This window comes from Miscanthus floridulus, chromosome 3 (genome assembly GCF_019320115.1).
Source record: "Miscanthus floridulus cultivar M001 chromosome 3, ASM1932011v1, whole genome shotgun sequence".
NCBI classification, from domain to species: domain Eukaryota; kingdom Viridiplantae; phylum Streptophyta; class Magnoliopsida; order Poales; family Poaceae; genus Miscanthus; species Miscanthus floridulus.
The window spans coordinates 53,336,694-53,361,716 of NC_089582.1; the positions used below are offsets into that span (position 1 = coordinate 53,336,694).

At 45.8% G+C, this 25,023-nt stretch overlaps 2 protein-coding genes, 1 long non-coding RNA gene and 2 pseudogenes across 4 annotated transcripts; 4 read left to right on the plus strand and 1 right to left on the minus strand.

Moving 5' to 3' along the window:
• Window positions 1–1,561: 1,561 nt before the first annotated feature.
• LOC136545741 (uncharacterized) lies at window positions 1,562–2,581 on the plus strand. 2 transcript variants are annotated; one of them, XM_066537724.1, is made up of 3 exons: window positions 1,562–2,017; window positions 2,123–2,206; window positions 2,315–2,581. In XM_066537724.1, exons 1-3 carry the CDS (start codon window positions 1,582–1,584, stop codon window positions 2,326–2,328), a joined length of 534 nt encoding a protein of 177 aa, XP_066393821.1. In that variant the 5' UTR covers window positions 1,562–1,581; the 3' UTR covers window positions 2,329–2,581. The 2 variants fall into 2 exon arrangements, with proteins under 2 accessions (XP_066393821.1, XP_066393822.1); XM_066537725.1 differs by having other exon boundaries at window positions 2,318–2,581.
• Window positions 2,582–3,993: 1,412 nt separating this feature from the next.
• Window positions 3,994–6,544, minus strand: LOC136543744 (zinc finger BED domain-containing protein RICESLEEPER 2-like). The gene is made up of 2 exons (XM_066536113.1): window positions 6,441–6,544; window positions 3,994–6,340 (listed from the first exon to the last, which is right to left on the minus strand). Exon 2 carries the CDS (start codon window positions 6,244–6,246, stop codon window positions 3,994–3,996), a length of 2,253 nt encoding a protein of 750 aa, XP_066392210.1. The 5' UTR covers window positions 6,247–6,340; window positions 6,441–6,544.
• Window positions 6,545–7,486: 942 nt separating this feature from the next.
• On the plus strand, window positions 7,487–8,645 carry LOC136545742 (uncharacterized). Its single transcript, XR_010781142.1, has 3 exons — window positions 7,487–7,654; window positions 7,957–8,039; window positions 8,444–8,645. It is a non-coding gene; the product is annotated as an uncharacterized lncRNA (long non-coding RNA).
• Window positions 8,646–16,538: 7,893 nt separating this feature from the next.
• Window positions 16,539–17,280, plus strand: LOC136545743 (uncharacterized; annotated as a pseudogene).
• Window positions 17,281–22,420: 5,140 nt separating this feature from the next.
• LOC136543745 (uncharacterized) lies at window positions 22,421–23,380 on the plus strand (annotated as a pseudogene).
• The last annotated feature ends 1,643 nt before the right edge of the window (window positions 23,381–25,023 follow it).

Genomic DNA, 25,023 nt, shown 5'->3' on the forward strand with positions numbered 1-25,023 from the left:
TATTACATTTGTTTTCATATTTCTGTCCGGATTCGGATTCAAATACGGATAGTGTCAACTATGTCGGATAGGATACGATTGGATATCGACATCATAAATATGCGATTTGAGTATTTGGATACGGATACGGTATCAGATGTTGGATATCCGGACTCGGATACAGACAGATCTCAACCCCTCTAAACGGATTCGGTTTCGAATACGGCCGGAAAATATCCGTACCGTTTTCATCCCTAATTGTAACAATACTTGTGAAGGTACAAACTATGATTTGCGTGGTTATATTCGAAGCTGTATATACCTTATGTTTGTTAATATTTGCTCGTAAACTACTCCAACGGTTTGCTAAAACCACTCCCAATCTTTAGTTTTGGGTAGGATGAAGAAAATCCTCCTCCACTAGCTCCAAACATCCTCAGTACCTATGTATCCGTGCTTGGAAAAATAGAGGCAGCCATGTGTAAAGATATGTGGTTCATGGGCCATCGTCGCCCCAACTGCCCCCACCGAATTAATTAATCACTGACCACTATCTTTAGATCAGAGAATACAGAGAAATAGAGCAGACAATGAAGATTACATTCTGTACTGCCTCGTCCACAAATGAATGCAATTCTCTCTTTTCGAGGAGTCAAACAGTTTGAACTTTAACTAAATTTATATAAAAAAAATACTAACATTCAAGATGCAAAATAAATACCACTAGATTCATTATAGAATATATTTTCATAATAAATTTATTTGGAGACATAAATGATCATAGTATTTACTATAAACTTGGTCAAACTTGAACTACATTGATCGACACGGATCCCATAATTGCATTCTTTTATGGACGAATGGAGTATGATCTAGTTGCATATTAAGGTGTCAGGGATGGTGGCCATGTGGTCGCCCTGGTCTGCCGCCGCCTAGGAGGTTGACCAAAATTTGATATTAGGCTATCATTTTTGTATCAGAGATACTGGAAGGCAATAGAGATTTCGTTTTGGAGGATCTAGAGTTAGGTGCCTGGGATAATAACTAGCTATGGGGCGGCTAGCGGTTGCATCTACGTAGTGGCATGGGTTGTGATAATAAAATTCTTCGAGTGGCCCTACTTTTTTTTTGGCACATATTATTGAAAACTTTTGTTGATGAGAACTAGTGGTTGTAGAGAAGTAGCGGTTGTATCTAAGGAGTTGTTTGGATCTAATATTTAACTAGAACTAGTTTTTGTAGAACTAGCTTTACTTGGATCTTCCAACAAACTCCTGTATAAGATAAATTCATTTTCTAGAAAACCAGAAAAATACGGATTAAAATAAAAACGGCTCCATATCGTTTTTAGTAAAACAGATTTTCGATAACCACGATCTGGTTGAGGCCGAGGCACACCCAGCGTCGGAAAATACGTTCCAACCTAACATGAAAAGATTGTGACCCACCATAGGCAGTTGACTAAAGTGGACCGCAGTCTGGCCATCAAGTTGTTATATATAACCACGCTCTCTATAAAACCGGTGCTCGATAACAGAACCTCCACACACGCATCGTCGATCGATCACGATGGCTCCACGCAACAAGTGCACGCTTCTGACGATGGCCTTGTTCGTCGCCTTCGCCGCCGTTATCCTGCAGCCATCTGCGGCGAGCAGAGTCGTCGGAGGAGCCCATGCCAGGGCCATCGCCGCGGCAAACGCAGATCCAGGAGCGGCGCCATCCCCAGACGGTGATGGCGGCGGCGGCATTCCACAGCTGCCGCCGCAGCCAAGGGAGTGCCGGCCATGGTTGGCGCGGATGATGCCGTGCGCGGGCTTCCTCACCAACGCCACCGTGTACGCGCCCGAGGCCACCTGCTGCGATGGCTTCAACGCCATGTTCACCTTGGACACGGTCACCTGCCTGTGCCACGTCGTGAACGGCGACATCGGCCAGCTTCTGCCGGCGCCGATAAGACATATGCGCATGGTGGAGCTCTTCTCGGTGTGTGGCCACGACGTACGTGTCGATATACTTGCCGCGGCCTGCAACCTAAGTAAGTCAGATAAGTTTTCTATACAAGTAATAGGCTACTACTAGCTAGCTGCTGCCTCATGATTAGCCTTACCGATGGTTGATGAATATGGGTTGAACTGAACAGTGGATGGAGTGCCGCCGATAGACCTTCCGAGTCCCTCACCATTGACGCCTTCGCCATCGCCATCCCCAGCTCCATCCCCGTCGGGTATGCATTTTTATTTTCATCAGTTAATTTGCGTCTTCCTGCTAGCAAATTGGTGTCGTATATTCAGTTTCTAAATCTGATCAACTATGCACTTTTTTTTTTTTGCAGCAGGATGGCCATGATTAAATAACAGCGACAATCGATAAGTTATGATTCTGAACAATAAAAGTTGCTGCCAGTTGCAGATTTGCATGGCGTCATCAGCTGAGCGCGTGCGTGCTCTCGCTAGTTTTCTGTTTGTGAGGATATATACATTCCAACCTCTTTCAGGGAGTCAAATTAAGTTAATTGAAGAGAGTACGTTATTTTGTAAGGCAGTCTGCAGACAAATAGGATAATAACATATGTTATTTGTTCACTAGATTTATAGCAAACATGCCCGTGTTGCAACAGAATCAACAATTTATTTTATAGACGACTTCTGGTTTGTAGGTTTATTCAATATAATGATTGTGTCATCCGTTCTAATAAGTGGTTGAAATCAAACTGAATTCATATCGTGGCTAGACGTGTGTTATTCTAACTCATATGAGAGTCTGGGTCACAGGTAGGGATGAAAACGGTACGGATATTTTTCGACCATATTCGAAACCGAATCCGTTTAGAGGGGTTAGATCTGTCCGTATCCAAGTCCGGATATCCAACATCCGATACCGTATCCGTATCCGAATACTCAAATCGCATATTTATGATGTCGATATCCAATCGTATCCTATCCGACATAGTTGACACTATCTGTATTCGAATCCGAATCCGGACAGAAATATGAAAACAAATATAATATCGGTGATATCCGTCCGTATCCGATCCGTTTTGGCTAATATGTACAAATTACCCTTCTTTATCTAATATGTACAAATTACGAACCATATGAAGTGTGTCATACCTGCCAACTTCTCTGAAAATTTCGTATCCGAATGCTCTTCCTCTGAAGTATCTTCTCCATGACTGACCGATCAAGCAGAGAATCATGCTGCTCATCCAGGTTTGCATTCTCAGCCATCTCAGAGCCACTTTTTGTGTTGCCACCACATTTATCCAGTGGTAAGAGTGCACGGTCAAGCTCGATTCCAGTCTGGTCCCACCCCCCCCCCCCCCCCCCCCCCCCACCCCCCTCTGCTGCTGCAAGTGCATGCATGCAAGCTGATGCAATGTAACGCAAGTGAAAACACGCAAAAAACATCTTTAAATCTATGTATAGCTATATATGGCCATCGGGCCGGCCCGGCTCGGCACGGCCCGGGCACGGGCCAGGCATGGCCCGCTGGTGTCGGGCCGGCACGGCACGTCGTGCCCCCCCATGCCGTGCCTTACCGGGCCTCGTGCCCCGTTGACAGCCCAAGCACGGCCCCTCGGGCTGAAATTCGGGCCGTGCCGCCCGCACAGCCCGGCCAAAACTTGCGGGCCGTGCCAGCCCACAACCCGAATTGTAGAAAACCACTCATCAGATTCTTAATCAACAGCACATTCATAATTTTGACAAGTCATTCACAGAATCACAAAAACAACTTAACTATTTAACAACTTAACAGCAAGACTCAAACACAACAAAAGACAGAGATTTAAAGATAGAAATGAGCTGTGTGCAATGCTGCCTCATTAAAAACCTTTTTGGGTAAAACTCACCCTTGTGAGAAACCCCAAAAAGGAAAAAAGAGTGCAGCACAGCTCTTATAATGTTCAAATGTTCACAATACAAATACCAGATACAAGCATTATGTCTCAACTCTCAAGCCTCACAGGTCTCAATCTCAACTCTCTCAAACTGAACTCTCAACTCTCAGCTCTCAGGTAGCAGCAGAAGCAGAAGCAACAGAAGCACTTGCAGATGTGCTAGCAGAAGGAGGCCCAGATCCATCTTCAGGAACATCAAGATATAGATTCTCAAAGGACTCTGCCAGCTCTTGGTTGTCAGTAGAATGTTGAAGTCTTCTATCACCCAGCTCCCAGTCCTTGATGCAAGCAAGCATCTCCACATGTTCAGGCAGAAGTCTTCGGCGCCGCTCCTCAATAATCCTTCCTATTAAACTGAAACATGATTCTGAAGAGACAGTAGAAACAGGAACAGCCATAATATCTCTTGCCATTATAGAAAAAACAGGATAGGTTAGTTTGTGGTCACGCCACCAGAGAAGCAAATCAAAATCATCCTCATATGCAGTGACATTGTCACTATCCAGATAAGTTGTGAGCTCACAAGCAACAGAGGCAGCAGATTGAGTTGAAGTGGAGACAGAGGCAGGGGGAGGATGACCAACAACAGCTGATGATCCAGGGCCGCCAAAGATCCTTCCCCATGCTTGTTTCCTCTTACCTGAGTTGACTGCAGGATGTACAGGCCTTTGAGACCTTGTAGAACCATACTTGCTGTCATACTTGGCAAATAACTTGTAAATTTCAGTTTTAACATCAGCATAATATTTATTGTAATCAACACCAATGTTCTCTTTAAGTATTACCAGCACATTAAACAAACCTCTCAACTTAGCTCTAGGATCAAGAATGAAAGCAATAGAATATAACAGAGGTATATTTTCCCAATACTTAAGATATTTAAGCTTCATAGGATAGACAACAGCCATTAGATTTTGATCTTTTTCACTTTCATGCAAATGATGAGCAATGTCAAGCATATGGTGCAGAATTAGTGGACTAGTTGGATAGTAAACACCAGATAGAACACATGTTGATTCATAAAATAATTCCAGGAACTCCAATATCTTGGCAGCAATGAACCAATGTCTTGGAGTCAACAATGTGCAGCCAAAAATTGCATTAATGAACACAGAAAAAACCTCCTTGTAAGGTAGCAAGTGTTTAAGCATAAGGTATGTAGCATTCCATCTCACATCCATATCTAAACCAAACTTTCTAGGTCTAACACCCTGAGCATTGCAATAATTCTTAAACATGGCAATTCTGTGATTAGATGAATTTAAGAAGTTAATAGCAGTTCTAAAATCCTCTGTGTAAGTTTTAAATCTCTTTAAATCAGATTTCACAATTAAATTAATGATATGGCAAGCACAACGCTGATGCATAAGATTATATTTACGCTTATTAGGATCTGATGAAGTAGGTGTTGGATCAGAACCTAAATAACATGCAAACATGGGTGTCAAAGTCTCCATTGCCTTAGCATTGGAGGAAGCATTGTCTAGAGTAACAGAATAAATCTTGTCAATCATACCAAATTCCTGAACCACACAAGCAATTTTTTCAGAAATATTCTCACCAGTGTGCTTCACCTCAATCAACCTGAGGCCAATTACCTTTTTTTGTAGCTCCCAATCTGCACTCACATAATGAGCAACTACACTAATGTAGTCCTCCTTAGCATTTCCAGACCATATGTCAGATGTCAAAGCAACAGATGATGCACCAGACAAAATATGATTCTTAAGCATATTACGACGTTCAGTAAATAGAGCACGAAGGTCTCTAGTGGTGGACTGTCTAGACACCCTACGAAACCTAGGGTTATGAGCACGTTGAATGTACTCCTCAAATGCATCTGTATCACCAATACCCAAAGGCAAATCAAGCCTAGCAATCAATCTGCAGAGTTCAGTTCTAGCTACCTCAGGTTTATAATCCCAGTTATGCACAGAACCATCAGGATTGTAAGATAGCCTAGATTGAACCCTATCACGTTGATCAGTTTTCTGCCTACAAGAGTTCTGGTGCCTCTTCAAGTGACCAGTGCCAGCACTAGATCTAGCAGACAAAGTTGACTTACACATTTTACATTTAGCTTTAGTGCAAATCTGTACTCCATTCACAGTCTCAAATATCTCTTCAAAATCATCCCAGACAGGAGATTTACGCTTACCAACCTTACCATTACCAGCAGCAGCAACAGATGGAACAGAGCCGTTGGAGTTGGAGCCGACCGGGTTCGCAGACGCCGTCGCCCCTTCACCACCGTCGCCGTCTCCGAGATCGACACCGAACAACGCAGCAGCGTCATCACGGATGTCGTCGTCGTTCTCGCCCTCAGGGGCCATGCCAGGCGGAAGCTCGCCATCGTCTTCAGCCATGGCCGCCTCTCCAGCACCGTACCTCAACGGTGCGGGTGGCCGCCTTGCTCCTCGCTCTATGCCGCAGCTAGAGCTTGAAGCATCGGCTACCGACCTGCGAAGGAGGAAGGAATAGATCAGTTAGAGATCTCATCAAAAAAAGAAGAAAGATGGGGATTAGGGTTAGCCGGTTAGGGTTAGGGTTAGGTGCTTACCTTCGCAACCGGAGCCCGGTGCCGGAGAAGAAGACGACGACGGCCCCGCGGCCAGAGAAGACGACACAAGGTAAGCAAGGACGGCGAGCGGCGGAGGAGGGACAAACGGGGTCAACAAACTCACATAATCACCGAGATCTAGAGGGGAGAAAGGTAGATGGAGAAGGGAGAGGTAGAGAGGGTGAGGAGCACGCCGGCAGCGGCGGTTCGAGGTCACCGGAGTCGGGGTCGACGACGGCACAATGGATACGGTCATACGGCGAGGCGAGAGTGCGAGCGGCGGCTGCGGCGCAGTGGACTGGAGAGTGGAGAGCAGGAGAGGAGAAGAGTCAATCGAGTGATTTAGGTTTAGGGTTTGTGAGGGGCGCGGGTGCCGGCTGCCTGCCTGCCTCGCGCTTATATGGCAGGGGGAGGCCAGGAGGCCAAAGCGCCGTTGGCCTTGGCCGCTGGGCCGCTAGCAGGCCGCGCGGGAGCCGGGAGCTGCTGTCGGGCCGACCTCGGGCCGACGGCTTATTACCGTGCCGGGCCGGGCCAGCCCGCGGGCTTGCGCAACGGCCCAGGCACGGCCTGTAGCTGCGTGCCGGGCCAGCCCGGGCCTAGAGACCCTCGTGTCGGGTCAAATTAGCGGGCCGTGGGCCGGGCTACCGGGCCTCGGGCTGCATGGCCAAGTATATGTATAGCGAAGGAATTGAAAATAACTTACGCCCAAAAATTTCTTACCCACCTAATATCTGAACCGTCGATGGTTTAGTCTCTTTAAATCTAACGGTTTCTGTTAATCTGCAGTGGGCCCGTAGTAAAATCTTACGCGTAAGATCTTACACCGTCTCTCTTACACGCCGCGCCGCGTTTCGTTGCGTTGTTTTCACCGAGCGACTGCTTACCCGCCCGATATACCCACGACGGTTACGTTCTCATGAATCACGCTTCCTTCCCCCACGGCGGTTTCTTCTCCGTGTCCGCCAACCCGCTCGCGCTCCCCCTCCGCGGCATCGCGCCCGTCGCCGCGCGCCCCATCTCCCACAAGCCCGCACCTGCGTCCGCCCTCCTCCTCTCGCCCCCGCGCGCCGCCGCGGCCTCGCGAACCCAGGCAGACGACGTTCCCGACGGGAACTCCCTTTATATTGTGCATAGATCCTGGGGCTAATTTATGCTTCCAAGAAGGAATTCAAGTAAATTCGTTATCAAGGTGATTCTAAGCTTGTCTTAAGCAGGTGAGTTCTTATTTCTTTTCTATTTCTCGGCTTTTGTATTTGAATTAAACCTTCAATAGATAATGAGTGCTACAGTACATTCTAACTCTTCAAATTCCACTAAAACACTAAGTGTGTGGAGGGCTGGCAATTTTAAATGGTTTTTCATGGACTTTGATCTGACTGTCATATTCTGCAGTTTTTCTTCACCAAAGGAATATTTTTAATCCAATCGCTTAAAATACATGGCCCCAAGTAGATGTCACAATGATAGAGTCAGGTCTCATTTGTAATTTTGTATTAACGAGCCTTCACTTCTACAGCATATGGCGCTGTCTTGTGCGATATAATAGCCAAGGAACTAAAGGAAATGTTTCTTACATTTCAAATCAACCATGTTTTGAGGGTAGGTCTTTCATTTTCCATTGTCATTTGTCCTTGTTCACATTTATTTTCCATCTACTAGATTTGTGGTATAACATATGTGTTCTCTGCAACTATTACTCTGTAGCTAGGTACCATAACGTGAGGCTGAAAACATCTAGGTTGACAGCTCTATAGATTTGTAGGACTTTTGAGCTGTGCCAAAACAATTTACATACGGATATAATCCCTGAAACTAGTAGACTTGCATCTCTTTTTTTCTGAAAGGACCTCATGATATATTAGTACTATTTAATTGTTATTATGCATTAATAAAGTGTAACTGTTCTGAGTCATTCTTTTCAAAATGTTGTACTTCATTAGTCAAACTTGATTCTAAATGAACCATACGTTATAGTGACTACATTTACATAAATTTAACTGCAGAAGGCAGGTGGAGAAGAACGAGAAGATCACAAGCTCTGGAGTGGTTGTGAGAGAAGGAGATATTACCTCATAACTGATAAATGTTCTGTATAGCAACTTGGTAGTTGATTCTAAATCAAGGTATTGTCCTATTGTTTTACAGTAATCTCAGTTGTGTAGATGAATGTAGTTGTCAATTTGGCAGCTGTAGGAATTTTCCACTTCAACAAAAGCTAGAATTTTATTGCCAGCTATAAATGAGTTTTTTTAATCCACGTGCATGTCCATAGCATTTTTTTTTCAATTTTTATATTATTTATTTAAAACCTTATCAATATTGCGGGGTTCTACCTGACTTCTGCTGGAACCTGGCTGGACAAGTACCAGGCAGGTGCGGCAGCACACAGTGGACGCCATTGCTTGCTTGTTGCGTGGCTTCTTCTGGGCAGTGGGCAGGGACACGCATTGCTGGAGGTGGCATGAGACCCGAGAGAGAGGGAGGTGGGGATGGTGCCTGCATGTGCTCGATTCCAGTCTGGTCTCCCTCTGCAAGTGCATGCATGCAAGCTGATGCAATATAAGACTGTCTCCAACGGCGTTGGCAAAGCGTGATCCAAACGCAAAATGCGTTGCGTACAGTGTTTTGCGTCTTGGAATCACGCTCCAACGGAGCATGCATCCGAAGCAGCCATTTTGGGTAACTGGCGAATCGATAGGCAAAAAAGCGTCGTCTCTCGCGACGACGCAAAAGCATTGCAGAGAGGCGTGAGCTCCGTGGCGCCGGCGGGGAAGCATAGCAGTGGTGGGTGGAGGAGAAGCATAGCACGGCGGCGGCGGTGAGGAGCTCGGCTCTGGCTGCGCTCGGCTCCGACAAAGGGTGGCGGCGGGTGGACGCAACAGTGCGGGCGGGTGGAAGAAGCAGAGCACGACGGCCACCACCACCACCACCACCACGCACCACCGGCCGCCACCGACCGGATCGGGAGAGGGAGAGCCGAATCCGGGAGAGGGAGGGCCGGGGAAGAAGAAGGGGAGGGAGGGCCGGATCCGGCCGGAGAAGAAGAAGAGGAGGGAGGGCCAGATCCAGCTGGGGTGCTCCTCGGCGTGGCCCCGACGTAGGGCTCCTCGGCTCAGGGCCACGGACGGCGCGGCGGGCGGCCATGGCGGCTTCTCCGAGCGCGGCTAGGACGTGCGGGCGCCCGCTCGCCGGAGCTCTCGGGCGTGGCCTCGCCGGGGCAGCCATGGAAGAAGGGGAGGGAGCGTCGGGGAAGAAGAAGGGGAGGGGAGGGGCGCCGGCGGCAGGGAGAGGCGGGGTGCTCAGGGCGCTGGGGCGGGGTGCTCGAGAGAGAGACGGAGGAGCCGATGTGGGCTGTTGGAGAGGGATGGTTTTGGGTCTCACACCTATTACTGTAGAGAACCCAATTTCTAAAATGGGTCGCTGATTTAGGTATGCATCGTTGGAGATAGTCTAACGGAAGCGAAAAAGGCAAACTATTTTTTTACAGAGATGTTATACAACACATGTGTGTTTTAGCATAAAAAACACATGGATTTTAGTCCATCGGATAGTCGCCTCGCTGTGTCTGCGTCCGTCAGATCTGCAACCGTCGTCGTGTCAGGTATTGCGTGGTGAGCGTCCCAGTCTTGTCGGAGCAGATGACGGTGGTGCAGCTGAGGGTGATGATGACGGCGGCAGGTGGTGGTGCAGTCTTGTCCCAGTCTTGGCGGAGGCAGGTGGTGGTGCAGTCTTGTCGGAGGCAGGTGGTGACGACAACGGGCAGGCCGATTCGTCTTCTTGGCCTTGCATAGAAAAAAATTATTTCTTATAATTTGTGGATTTGTGATCTTGTGATTTGTGATTGTCTGGAGATAGAAAAAGGTTGGAGGTAGAAGAAGGTTGGAGGTAGAAGGAGGATGGAGGTTGTTGGATCTTAATTCTATGGTGTAAAAAAATTCATGTGTTGAAACTGCATAAAACACATGGTTGTTGGGTAGACGGACACTATTATAACTTTTGAACGGTGTATTCGTTTTCAATTCCGTCTGTTTTATGTGATGAGACGAACAAAACTCGACCCCACTTATATATGTTTCGAAGAATTTTTTTAGTAGCAAGTTATGTATAATATGTGCTAGGAGATTTATCAAATGAGTTACTAACATGTACTACTACTAAAGTTGCTACTCCAAAAATATACTAAAGTTGTCACGTAGCATGCACAAGCTGGGAGGGCAAAAAATATCAAAGGAATTAGTACCACGTAATACTATAGTTGTACAATTTAGGGGGCACATTATTAAAGTAAGCATTGCATAAGCTGCAAACTTGGAAGCAAATTATTATACAACTTGCTCAAATCTCCTCCTCCTTTCCGCTTGAATCTGTCCACAGTCACCCCCACTCCATCAATCCATATCTGCTCCTCTCTCCGGCTCTCCGCCGACTTGCTCCTCCTCCCCGCAGATTGGCTGCTCCTATCCGCACTAAACACATGAATGCAGGTAATATTGAAATTGACAACCAGAAAATTTAAACTAAAGTAGACAAAATAAAAAACTAAAACTAAAATAACCAGAAACTGACTGAAATTGACAACTCTAAACCTGAAATTATCAGCAAATAAAACAAAAATTGACAACCATGAAAACAAACTGAAACTAAAACTGAAATTACCAGAAACTAAAACTAAAATTGACAACCGGAAAATTGAACTGAAAATTACAAATAGAAACCGAAAACTAAGAAGACAAAATAAGAAACACAAAACTAAAACATAAGACTGAAATTGACAAATAGTAAATAAAAAATAAATAAAACAAAATAAAAAAATCTGAAACATAAAAATGACAACTATAACCCAAAATAAAAAAACTGAGATTAAAAGAAGCAAGGATTCTCTGCACGGGACATGTTAGTCGGCCCATAGGAGCTTCTACATTTTTTTTACGTGGGCTGACGCACACGTGCATGGCCATGGCAGGCTAGGCCGCCAGGCTACTCGCGGGTCGCGCGCTAGTCGTCTAGCGCGACGGGAAGCACGTTAGCTTTTGCCTTTTTCCATTTGAGTTCAAAATAATTATAAGGTACAACATCCAACTGCTGGATATAAACTAATGCCTTGTTTAGTTTCAAAAAGTTTTCCCAAAAAGTTAGTAGCCATCACATCGAATCTTACGATATGTGCATGGAGCATTAAATGTAGACGAAAAAAAACTAATTACACAGTTTGGTTGGAAATCGCGAGACGAACGTTTTGAGCCTAATTAGTCCATGATTGAATACTAATTGCCAAATAAAAACGAAAGTGCTACAGTATCCAAATTCCTAAATTTCACCCAACTAAACATAGCCTAAGGTTTTAAATCTGTAGCTATAGCAGCTGCAATGGTTCGCTATTACCAGTGTTATCTTAAGCTCTAAACAGTCGGTCACTGGTTTATTCATTATTTGGACTAAATGGCCACTTAAATGGGCAAAATGGTCGCTTAAACGTTAGACATGGTTGATTAAATGGAAATGGAGTACCACCATATAGCATTTAAATAATTAAATGGTGTGTGAGTTGTCCTTCAAGAATGGGTTCATTGCTAAGAGGAACTTTAATTTTGAGGAGGATCAATACGGGATCAAACTCTCCTTAGCACCGTTTTGAGATTTTTTGGTATAGGCAGATGGAAACTGGTCCTATACTACTCTGTTTAGAACAAAGAAAAGTAGAGCAACGGCAACTAATTGATAATATGATCAATAAAACAATATCTATTAATATCTTTGATTAATGTTTTTTTTTGTAATGGCGCTAGAAATGCTTATTGGTATTTCCTATAATCACGTAGTTAGTTCTGTGAGCTCATATGAGTATGTTGTAGTATTTCACCTATGAGTATTTCAAGATATCGTATTTGTTTTATCCATAGTAAAAGTCGTGGCTAGGAGTATTAATATATATATATATAACTTGACTATATCACAATCATTACATTAGAGTCTAGTAGAGGTAAATGATTGACAAGGGTAAATAAAATAGCTGGCCGGGAGAGCAGGCATCCTAAACCTCTTGTCATCTACAACATCTGCTGGCAGTGACGAAGCCAGAAAAAAATTTAGGAGAGGCTGAACAAAAGAATAGATAGTTTTTTATCTTCTCTCAACCTTAGCCCCTCCTACCTAATACATGTATGCATAAAATTTTAAAGGAGGACTTAGAAAAACTCCACGTGCTCAGGGTGGGTAGGGAGGCTGAAGCCCCCCTAGCCCCACCGCTGCTACGTCCTGCTGGGTATGGCAGACGATCAGATTTGCGTGGAACTCATTGCATTGCGTGCGCGACTGCTTGCTTCCTGTTTTGGCTTCTAGGGCATGCGACTACTTCCTGCCAGACGTTCGTTGGATTGTATTGCGAACCTGGTTGTGCATCAATTGTGTTCCATGAAATTGAGTAGCCCACTATGTCAACTAGCGGGAGTCGCGCTGCTGATGCCTCCAGCACTGCTCCCACCTCGAGCATGGTATAATACTAAGGTCCTGTTTGATCCCCTCCTTAGCTATATGTATTAGTCGATGTAGAGACCGGGATATTAATATATTCTCTTTTCTAAAAAAAGCTTTATAGCTCTGAAAACTTTAGAGCATTTTACCTCACTTTTGAAATCAAAACCTCTAATGTGAGGTGAGCCAAAGTTTAGAACTAACTTTAAACCACCTGTTTGGAGACTTTAGCTCTAAAGTTTAGAAAAAGAGATCTAAACAGTCTCTACGCCTCTTTCTTTTTTGAAGGAAGAACCTCTTATTTATTGTTAATGTGATTTTGCTCCGAAAAAAATTATTGCTAATGTGATCCATTCGTTTGATCATTATGTTTATCATCTTGAAAACCACGGATCGTACCACATACATGCACATATTTTTTTGGTCACAAATATCTCGCCTATTATATGGATTAAAATATGACCGAATTATTTCTGTACCAGTGATGATATCCCCTCCAAGGTTATAGGCGGATTTCTAAGTCGTCTCTCTCTCTTTGAAATAGGATCTGTCTGTAAAAATTATTTTTGTACTAGTGATATCCAAAATTAGGGTCTGTCTACCCATGGGCGACTGTTTTTGGGAGCCATGACACCCGAGTGATGGACGGCGCATCAACACCCCATTGGCAACAAATTAAAAAATCGAGTTGACCCTTGGATCTAGGTCAAATGAACAAAAAAAACTATCCAACTGACACAAAAAATAACCAGATTATTTTTATGTAATCCAAATTGGAAAGGAAAAATTGGCTGCGGGTAGGGATGAAAACGGTACGGATATTTTCCGATCGTATTCGAAACCGAATCCGTTTAGAGGGGTTGAGATCTGTCCGTATCCGAGTCCGGATATCCAACATCCGATACCACCGTATCCATATCCGAATACTCAAATTGCATATTTATGATGTCGATATCCAATCGTATCCTATCCGACATAGTTGACACTATCCGTATTCGAATCACACTGGAGAAACGCGTAATTGGCCAGTGAACACCGTCAAAGTCAAAATTTGCTGGCAGACATTACAAATTTGTGGTTCTTTGCCAGAAGACACCGCACCGATTATTTTATTCATTTTTTAGTTTAGAGGAGAGAGATGGGGAAACATCTAAACTGCCCTTGTCTTCTTGCACCTCTGGCCGTTCACTGGTCGGTCAAGTAGGCCAGTAGGGGGCTGGTTGCCGGCGGCGACCTGGGCAGCGCCCAGTGCCAGCAGGGGCGGCCGTCCGCCATTGCCGCGCCCCCGGCAAGTTCGCACCCGCGCGTCTGCGCCCCGCCCTGGCCTCCGCCGTCAGCCGCATCCGCACGCCGCCCTAGCCTCCGCCCGCGCGTCTCGCTCTCATCCTCCGCCCGTGCGTCCGCGCGCCGCCCTAGCCTCCGCCATCCGCCATGGCCGCACCTCCGCACGCGCGTCCACGCGCCGCCTTGGCCTCCGCCATCCACCATGGTCGTGCCTCTACCCTGGCCTCCGCCCGCATGTCTCGCGCTCATCCTCCGCCGGCGCGTCCCCGCGCCGCTCAGGCCTCCGTCGTCCGCCATGGCCACGCCTCCGCCCTAGCCTCCGCCGTCCGCCATGGCCGCGCCTCCGCCCGAGCGCCTCGCTCGCCGGAGCACTGCCCTAGTCAAGGACCGACGAGCAGCCGTTGCGGGATGCTCCTGCCCGATGCGCCACCAAGGTCGGAGGAACTGGAGCGACCGCTGGCGTGCTACCTGTGCAGGGGAGAGAAGAAAAGGGAGAGGAAAGAAGAAGGCAGGGGCAAAAATGATATTTCGCCGCTCTTCTCTCTCCTCCAAAGTCAGAAATGAATATTTTAACAGGCGCAGTGTCCGCTAGCAAATTTTGCAAAAAACAGTGTCTTTCAGCAAATCTGATTATTTTCAGTGTCCGCTAGCCAATTCACCCAATTGGAAAATATCAAAGGAGAACCAAATAAAACATACAGAAAATAAAAAACCAAAAAAATAACCAGATTATTTATATGGAGGCTAAATTGGAAATTTTCAAAGGGGAACCAAATAAAACATACAGAAAATCAGAAAAGCCAAAAAAATCAGATAACAATTCGAGTAATTCTGACAATTCCCATTTACGAATAATCAATTTACACCAACTGAACATAGAACTTACAACCAAACCAAAGTAATAAAATATGGTATAATAACATGTAATATGCTCGTGCTAAAGGAATGAATATACATATAGTATATGGTTAGGGGATAGGTGATTTGACGGGGCAGCCTATCCCTTCACCTGCGAAGCAGCAGGTAACTGCATGCACTCCATCGGCGGTGCATGGTTGCAGGCTCGGAGCAACATGCACATGATGCGTCTGCAGTTGCGTCTCCATCGGCTGCAGTTGTGTCTCCATGGCATAGAAAAAAAAAGCGGGCTATAGGGTCGTTATAGCGGCCGGAGAGACTCAACGTTAAGCTATTTCTATTTGTGTCGCTATGCCAACTTTAACCGCTACTGTGTGCTATAGCCCCACTAATTGCTTAGCTTTAGCGTTCAAATAGCGGCGCTATTTCAGATTTTGCTATCACTAATAGATTTTGACAATTTAATTTGTTATTTCCTACTTATCATTTGTTACTAATTTTGTATTTTGTATTTTGGATAATTAAACACTGGACTTTCATGAACCATGTTGTAATGTTATATTATTAATATTACCTAGACTTGTGGAACCTTATAAACATATTTGTGTTCATCTAATTTCATATTTACCATGTTTTTTCATTAATTATTGGTGTTTTTTGTGTTTCCTTTATAAAAACGTTATTTGTCGTAGCGTCGTTATAGCCTCGTAGCTATTGAAAAAAAAATTACCGCTATTTTTAGTGACCCGCTATTTAAAACTATCTCCATCGGTCGCAAGGGCGTGGTCCCGTGACTCACCGATGCCACAGACGGACAGAACAAAAAGAAAAGAAAGACAGACGGCGGAGATCAGAAGGCAGAGGAATCGGACGGCCCACAGATTCGAGTGACAAGAGGCAAAAAAAATTACCCGAGTCATATACAGATTTAGCGTAAAATTAAATACCACCTGAACTCGTAACTCATGTCCAGCGTCTCCGCAGGGATGTTGAAGAATGGAACATGTGCAAAGTTCATTTGTGATTATTATGATGCTACAGCTTGCGTCAAATTTCATTCGTTGCATGCATCGTGTCCTGCTCCGGATATATTAGCAGAGTTCTGCCTAGTGATCTTGTTTCTGTTTCCTTGATTCCGTCTGTTATGCAGATCGTGCGCATATAACAACCATAATATACAGCAACAACAGAACGAAAGTAAGCTGCGAGTTGGGATTACAACTGCTGATATCTAACAAGATCGCTTTCTACTTGTTGTTACAGTTGCATCTGTAGATATACTCTAGCTAACAAATATACAACAAACAATCTAGTACGACAAGAATCAGAGAGATATCTCAACGGCATGCCAACCCTAAAAACACCACCAGGACACTCCTATAAATTGATCCTTTCCTTTTCATTCAGGGCTCATCCCATACCACACAAGCCAACGAAAGCCACCGTAAGTTTACGCGCGGATCCATCCAAAGACCAAAAAGATCGATGGCGCCGTCCAGCAACTACACGCTGATCGCGTTGCTCGTGGCCTTCGCCGTGGTCGCGCCTAGCCTGCTGCACCAATCTGCGGCCGCCAGAGACGGAGGAGCAGCCAAGGCCGCCGCGCGCGGCGGCTCCTGCGCCATCGGCCAACAACGGTGAAGTCGTCTTGCACCCGATGGCCACGTACGAGATCCCTGACCTGCCACTGCCGCCAATTATACCATGCCCTCCCGCGTTTCCAAAGATCCCGTTCATCCCCTGCTACAACGTGACGCCGCCTGCGCCGCCGCCGCAGCCAAAGGAGTGCAAGGCATCGCTGGTGATGCTGATGCCTCCGTGCTCCGGTTTCCTCACCACCAACAGCAGCAAGGATCCGAGCACGGAGTGCTGCGCCGGCGTCAGTCGATTCATCAGAGGCGGCGATCCGAGCATCTATGCTCCTCTTTGCCTCTGCCGCATCATTAACGGCGACGTGAACCAGCTTCTGACGGCGCCGGTAGACCACGCGCGCGCGCTGTACCTCGTGCAAGCATGTTTTAGGAATAGACCCAAAGACATCATCCGGCATCTGCAGCGACGACGAATTGAGTAAGTCATATATACAGTTTAGTTCCAAGAAACTAATAATCCTTGTAATAATGCAACTAATTAATGTGCTATGATACCATTACACTGAACAGGGAAACAAATACCACCGATGGAGCTTCCCAAACCTCCAACACCGGCGCCAGGGAAGAAGGCTTAGGGTATTGCCTTTTTTCCATTTTTTTTTCAGTTACTATTAGTTTATCAGCAAGCCAATTGTTGCCATATAACATCCTTTTATTTTTGGATTTTTTTGCAGGTCGATGACAGCCATAAGTAGCAGAAAGAGGTTGATCGATTCTTTTGTCAGGAGAAATAATAAAAGTTAGAGCTGTGGATTTTATAGATTCACAACCATCGAAGTGTCCGGTGCATGCATGTGTTCATCGGCGTCATAGTCAGCAGTCGTCGTTGTCGTCATCATGGAACATGCAGCCTGTTCGCTTGGTCGTAAACGATTGTAAATTTTCAGTTAGAACAGTATTTTTCTCTCACACCAAATCAGCCAACAATAATAATCCACGATCATATACGATCGTTTCAGCCCCAGCTGAACAGACTGATAGATCATAGCAGCGTGTCATCGACTCATCATTAGTGTTCTGTTACAGCGTCTTGGTTAAGATGTCATATCTAGTTTGAGACTAGGTGCCATGTATCACTAGAAACAACCGTTTTGCTCAATGCGCATACTTTGATAATATCTGCAGTTTCTCGAGCGATGATTTGATTTGATTTTCTTATTAAATAAAAATAACGATAGTACTGCTGCCTTCCTTTAGACCCAATTTCTACGTAGTATGTAGATCAGATTAAGATAAACTTTATGTCAAAATTGTAGATTTTATTAAAGAGATCTAAAACTTTGTAGTTGACAACTTTTAAATTTGAGAAAGTTTATATGTCCAAATACTCAATATAAGTTCTCGGAATATATTTGACACGATTAACAATGTTTGGAGATAAAGTAACATCAAAATTGTAGTACTCGATGAGATCTATAATTTTGCAGTTAACAATATTTTTATTTTGAGTGTCAAATATACAATATAAAATTCAAAAATATGTAGTTAAAAAAATAGCGTAGTTAACAATCTTTTCATAGATTATTTTGAGTGTCAAATATACAATATAAGATTCTTATCATGTTGCTCAATTGGTATGTGCGTCTACAGGAATGTAGATCGAATCATGAGAACACATGGTTTCTATCTTTTATATCACTATCATTGCCGATTTATAGAACCGGCGCCAATGCCGGTTCATTTTTGTGGCAGTGATATCCTATTCTAGGGTAGTGGTATAGAAGTTGCATGCATCAATAACAAATTTGATATAGATAGCAACTAAAAGAGTAGAAAAGTTATTTTACTGGCACTCCAGAACCAATTTTCCAGAGGTTTGAAGTCACGTGTTTTATTAATACGTGGCTACTTCTTTGAGTCGTAGGAAACATGTTAGCCAACTATTCGTCAATTAAAGTTAATTTTACTACTGTTAGTGTGCAGATCATCGATCTGTAATGATGAGTGTACGAGTGAACATTTTCATCAGTTTTTTTTAAACCCTCAAATAAGGGCATATGTTAGGTAAACGACCGCCTCTAGCTCCCTGCACCTAAGCTATAAAATGGCGACTCCCTCTGGTTTGCCAACTGATTTTTTTAGGGGAAATATGAATTTCCATTATTCGAAAGATGCTGAATCGTCAGCAATTACATAGTGGATACACAAAGGGATGGGAACCAAAATGGGTTCAGCATCCAAAGAACAAGTACTACCAAGAGCAGCTAGCTTGTGCGCCACCTTGTTGGTCGCCTGAGGCCGGTGTTGGACTTGCCACGAAATGAAGTTCAGAGGCAGAAGGCTTCTTAGCTCCGCAACTATGTTTGCCATTGCACTGAGATCATAAGCCCTGGAGTAAACAGCTTGCACAACAGCCCTCTGGTTTGCCGGCTGATTTTGATGAGTAGGAGCAAGAAATTAGGTCTTCTACAATAGAAAATAGTATTGCTATGGTGTTTTGCTGGCAGAGTCGGAGCTAGAGCTGGTCGAAGCTGCACTAAACATGCCCTAAATGTGGACAATGGCTAGTAGTATTAGGGCTTCTACAATATGACAGACGCTTCAGAGGAGAGAGAGAGAGAAAACTAAATTTTCATTAAGCACCCACAAATCTATTGCTGAAGCCCTTACATTTGCGCTAAGCACAATTCAAACAGCCGGCCTCTCCGTATGTTTTTGCCCAAGCGTCCAACGCCTCTTTGAGGAGCGATGCCGAACAAAAGCAATGCAACAAGTTCCATCCTAGCAAAGAAACGGAGAAAACTGCCTCCAAGCGCCTTCCACGTCCTCGCGTTCTACATGGCCTTATAACACTACTCTAGATCTATGCATCATTGTTGGGGTCCTTACCTAGCATCACAACTAGATTCGGACCGAACAGAGGGTAACTGGCAGTGGTATGTCTATCACTGTCGGTTCTCATACTCGTTAGTGATAGGATGGATTATTGATGGCTCAGTGGTTTCAATCCAAGGTTTTAAAAATAGGTTAAGCTGGTTTTGCACTTTCTTAAAATGCAAATTGGACTTCACATTGGATTCCTCTCGTCAAGATGATCGAAAACATCTATAGAATGTCTAATTTGGAGTTTGAATGGCGAAAATACGATTTTGGGAAACATATATAGGATCACAACCAATTGAGGTATCCAATCAATAAAAAAACTAATATACTATGTTACCTTTCCATACTCTAACTCTTCCATGCCCCTCATGTTGTTCTACAAGCATCTCAGATGATGTTTGTGGGTATTTTTGGTGGCCTTAGCTCACCGACAGTAGAAAAACGCTAGTTGCACTTACGCCTCCTCGACAAGGCACCTTCTTATGAGCTATTTTGAGGTCCAAAACAAGCTAAGCCGGTTTTTCCCTGCCTCGTTGTGATTCGATCCTCGAGTACAGTGGTCCGAGTGATCCTCGTGAGATTCGGGCATTCTTGCCTTTAGCTGAGGGACTAGATTTCCGTCAACACACTTTTTTGGCTACTTCACTAGGGAGGAAGATCAAGGTCAATCTACAACAGCCATCAACCATGTATGGCAAACAGATCCCCAAACCATGAGGATCATTGTTGGGTCAATGTTTGGTTTGGTGACAGATGGGATAGAACATCCCTAGAAGAGAATATTCCCTCAAGATAATTATCCCTTATCGATGTGTCCAGCGTCCCTCAAAAAACTAAGGTCCCTCAAAAACTAAGGTACAAGTTCATTATCCCTTATCGATGTCGTTCTATTCTGTTGCCATGTGCTTGTCTTTCACTACCACACAAATGTTTTTTTACATGCAGTCAAAAATGATTTTTAGAGCATACTATCAAAATCCATCGATCGTAAAAATCAATCATTTTGCCAAGTGTTGTTTCTGTTTCCATCTCCTGTTGGCCATGCCTGCTGGTCCCCTCGCAGTGGCCACGCTCGCCCCGGTTCTGGAGGAGATGGTGGCATGGAAGAGGGTGGGTGACCTTGGTGCACGCGGTCAGCCTCGCCCCCTGTGTGAGCATGGTAATGACCTTGGTGTAGGGTAGGACGTGACGGCTGTGTTCGAAGCTGCTGCGGTTGGGTGACTATGGAAAAAAAAGAAAAGGATGTTTAATGGATAACAAATAATAATGTATCCTCTTCATTTTCATCCTTCCAACCAAATATAGAGTAGGAATGTGTGTCCCATCTCTTCAACCAAAGTACCAAACATAGAGATGAAATCATCTCATCACATGAAACTAGAATGGATCCATCCTATCCTTCTTATTTCACAACCAAACAATACCTTAAGTCCGCAGGGATGTCAAACAATATAATGGAACATGTGCAAAGGTTCATTGCGATTATTATGATCCAACAGTTTACATTGAAAATAATCGTTGCATGCATCGTGTCCTGCTCTGCATATATTAGCAGTTCTACATTGTGATCTTCATTCTGTTTCCTTCTTTTGAAGATCATGCATCATAACCCTAATATACAACAACAACAGAACGAAAGGTTACTGCGATCTACAAGATCTTGCATCTGTAGATATCTAGCGCCTAGACGTCCGGACGGACGCCCACGTACAGGCGCCCGCAGCTGCAGTTCGTTTTTGCGCCCCCGTTTCGCGTGTCCATGCATGGGCCCGCGCCGCCCGGATGTCGCTTGCCCATGCCTGTGTTATTCGTGCCCATGCGGGGGCCCACACTGCCCGAACATCGCCCGCGCGGGGACTGCTCGCACCTCCTTCCGCTTTCAATGCGCATCCCATGTGTAACACCAAATCTTCTTTTGAAACATCCAGATGCAACACTTGAAACATAAAAAAAATAGATAAAACACTTGAAATAGGCGTATGAAACACTTGCAAAAACACTTGAAAACCATCCCAAACATAAGTATCATCTAGATAAAACACTTGCAACATATGTGTGAAACATATGCAACATCCAGATAAACACACTTGCAACGTACGTCTGAAAAAACAGATGAAACATTGGGGATAGACGTTTTCAACATACGTGTACAACAATTGCAACATCCCAATCTATTTTTGCAATATCCGTGTGAAATACTTGCAACATATATCAAAACCATCTGAAACATTTGAAATGTACACTTCCAATATGCATCGTATCCCGGTGTGGCCCTCCTCCGCCGTCTATATCGGTGCGCCGCAGCTATAGCAGGGGCGAGGCCGGAGGGCTTCCGCGCTAGGGTCCGACGCTTCTCATTGCACTGGCGGCGCGTGTCTGTGTCATCGGGCGGGGCGGGCAGCAGAACAGAAGTAGCGGCAGGAGCAGTAGGGTGGGTGCGCGGAACTGCGACAGGAGCAGCGGGGCGGGTGGCGGAGCAGGCAGGTGCCGGCCAAGTTGGAGATGGACATGTGATGAATTAAGTGGATATAAATAAATAAAGGTTGTGTCAGTTGAACTAGACTAGATGAGAATTAAAATTGATATGGCCACGCGCCCCACGTCCGTCCGTCGAGTAAAGAATCGGACGCTCGGATCAAAGCATTTCCATATATATTCTAGTCTAGCTAATAACAAATATACAACAGATTTTCATTAAAGAAAACAAATATACAAAAGACAATGTAGTACCAGAATCAGAGAGATATCTCAACGGCATGCCAACCCTAAACACCAGGACACTCCTATTAAATTGATCCTTTCCTTTCGTTCAGGGCTCACACCACAGAAGCCAACTAAAGCCTCAGAATCCTTTAGTTTACGCCTCCATATATCCAAAGACCAAAGAGATCGATGGCGCCGTCCAGCAACTACCCGCTGATCATCGGGTTGCTCGTCGCCTTCACTGTGGTCACGCCCAGCCTGCTACACCAATCTGCGGCCGCCAGAGACGGAGGAGCAGCCAAGGCCGCGGCGGCTCCTGCGCCGTCGGCCAACGGTGAAGTCGTCTTGCACCCGACGGCCTCGTACGAGATCGCTGACCTGCCACTGCCGCGACTTCTACCATGCCCTCCCTTGTTTCCAAAGATTCCGTTTATCCCCTGCTACAACGTGACGCCACCTGCGCCGCCGCCGCTGCGTCCAAAGGAGTGCCGGACAACGCTGGCGAAGTCGCTGGTGCCTCCATGCTCCTGTTTCCTCACCAACAACGGCGGTGCATGTGAATCATCGGAGGCTCCGAGCAGCAAGTGCTGCGATGGCGTCCAGGTATTCCTCAGCGATGCAAGCGTTTATGACCCTCTTTGCCTCTGCCATGTCATGAACGGCGACGTCAGCCAGCTTCTGCCGGCGCCCGTCAACCACACGCGCGCGCGCTCTGGTGCAAGCGTGTTTAGACGGAGTAAGCAAGACTCTCTAAATCTTTCCTAAATGTTTAGAAATAGAGATTTTGGTGAAAAACTATCCTCCAATAGCTTCTCTAGGTAGCTATCCAAATATAGTTCTGAATTTCTCGCTAGCCAAAAATATAAGACAAGAATGACTCTCTAAAGTATGCATAAGATATAGAAAGACCGTTGGAGAGTGAAAAGATAGCGATTTTTATGCAAGGGACTCTCCAAATGATGATCGTAAACCCACAGCCATTTTCCGACATCTGCAACAACGACCAATCAATAAGTAAGTCATAGAGTTTATTTCCAAGAAACTAATAATCCTTGTGTGTCTGCATAGCGTAGCGCTTGTAATAATGCAACTAATTAATATGCAACAGAGGACCAAATGCCACCAATGGACCTTCCTGATGTTAGTTGATCTTTATTCACGGTCAATTGGACCCTTGGATCCGTGTCCTGATCGGGGGCGTCTAACCCTACATGGTTAGTAGGCCCCCGTCACACTGCGCTATAAAAGAAAGGTGGGGGCCGGCGGCTCAGAGGACGAAGTTCACCTGAGCTACAGTCGCCCCACCGACACAACCCTAATCTGATCTAAGAGAGAGGGTGCGCAGCCAGTGACGGAAAGCACCGTCACTGGCCAACACCACCACTGCACCGCCGCCCTTCGACACAGCACCGCCACCGGGTCGATCTTCACCAAGCACCGCGATGGCGAGCCCGTCTTCCTCGAAGGCGGTCGATGGTTTGCACCCCCCTTCACCCCTCTCTCTCTCACTCTATCTATTAATCATTTAGTAGGAGATGTTCTAGGACTCATTATTTATTCCAAAAGCAAGTAGACACGCTAGATCTATGGCTAGTGATCCTGTTTTAGGTCTATTAATGGTATCAGACGCCTAACTAGGTGTAGATCTAGCCTATCGGAAAAGAAAACCGAGTAGCAGCATTTAGAAGGAGGCGATAGATTCGTTTAGGGATCTAAACAGAGGGTTCATAGAACCCTAAACCCAATTCGGGTGAAGAAAAAAAGTAAGAGACGGGTCTCGATTTTGAAAAGCAACTCAAACCAGTAAGGAAACCCTAACCCAAACCCTAACCCGCGCAAACCGCTCGGGGAAGATGAACAGTAAGGAAACCCTAACCCTAATCTCGATCCTAACCCCATCCCCAACCCTAAATCAGATAGATCTAAGAAGAAAAGAAAGAAAAATCCAATTAGAGAAGAAAAAGGGAAGGGGAAGAGGCCTACTTCGTCGCTGCACCACGCTGCCGCCTCGTCGGCGCGTGAGAAGAAGGGTCGAGCCGCCGCTGCACGTTGAGCGGGCACGTGCTCTGGCCAAGGGCACCGCGGCCAAGCCGCTCCACGGCGACGCGCTCACCTGCAGGGGAGCGCGCGCGCCGGCAAGGGGGCCGGCGATGGTGCCGTCATCGCCTCGCTTCACTCGGTGTCGTCGTGGGGCTAAGAGAGAGAAGGTGGAGAAGACAATGGTCAGATCTAGGGTTTGAAGAGCTTCTCACCACAGCACACATGGGGATCAGGGCACCGTCGCCCAGACCGCTCGACGGCGGCGCGCTCACCCGCTGGGGAACGCGCCCGCCGACGAGGGGGCTGAGTGGTCGACGATGGCACCACCACCTCTCTTCGCTCTTGTCTTCGCTCGGTCGCTCGCTGCTGCTGCGCTGAGAGAGAGGAGGAGAACAAAATGGCGTTAGGGTTTTAGGGGAGCAGCTGAGGTCACCATTTTGATCGAGCGACGTGCGCGGATGGATCCGACGGCTGGAACGTCATCGGGCCAAAATGAGCCCAGGCGGGATTACAGTTTCCTAGCCCAGGCCCAGGTTGCGGCCTAGGCGCAGGGGAGGCGCCGCGAGCGCGTGCGCGCGTACTACTGTTGCAGGCCGGGCCACGCACTGTTGCTACTGGGCCGTTTACTACTGCTGCAGGCCGGGCCAAAATGAACAGCAAGAAATGATTTGACGTTTATTTAATTTTCAGAAGCAGTTTGAATGAATTTTGATGAATTTTGAAGGTTTAAAATTTCTGCTAAAACTACACCA

Bases quoted from the DNA above. Each gene is read 5' to 3' on its own strand.
- LOC136545741 (XM_066537724.1), top strand. From the start codon at position 1,582: ATGGCCTTGTTCGTCGCCTTCGCCGCCGTTATCCTGCAGCCATCTGCG. The intron at 2,018-2,122 runs GTAAGTCAGATA...TGAACTGAACAG, and splicing joins TGCCGCGGCCTGCAACCTAA to TGGATGGAGTGCCGCCGATA.
- LOC136543744 (XM_066536113.1), bottom strand. From the start codon at position 6,246: ATGGCTGAAGACGATGGCGAGCTTCCGCCTGGCATGGCCCCTGAGGGC.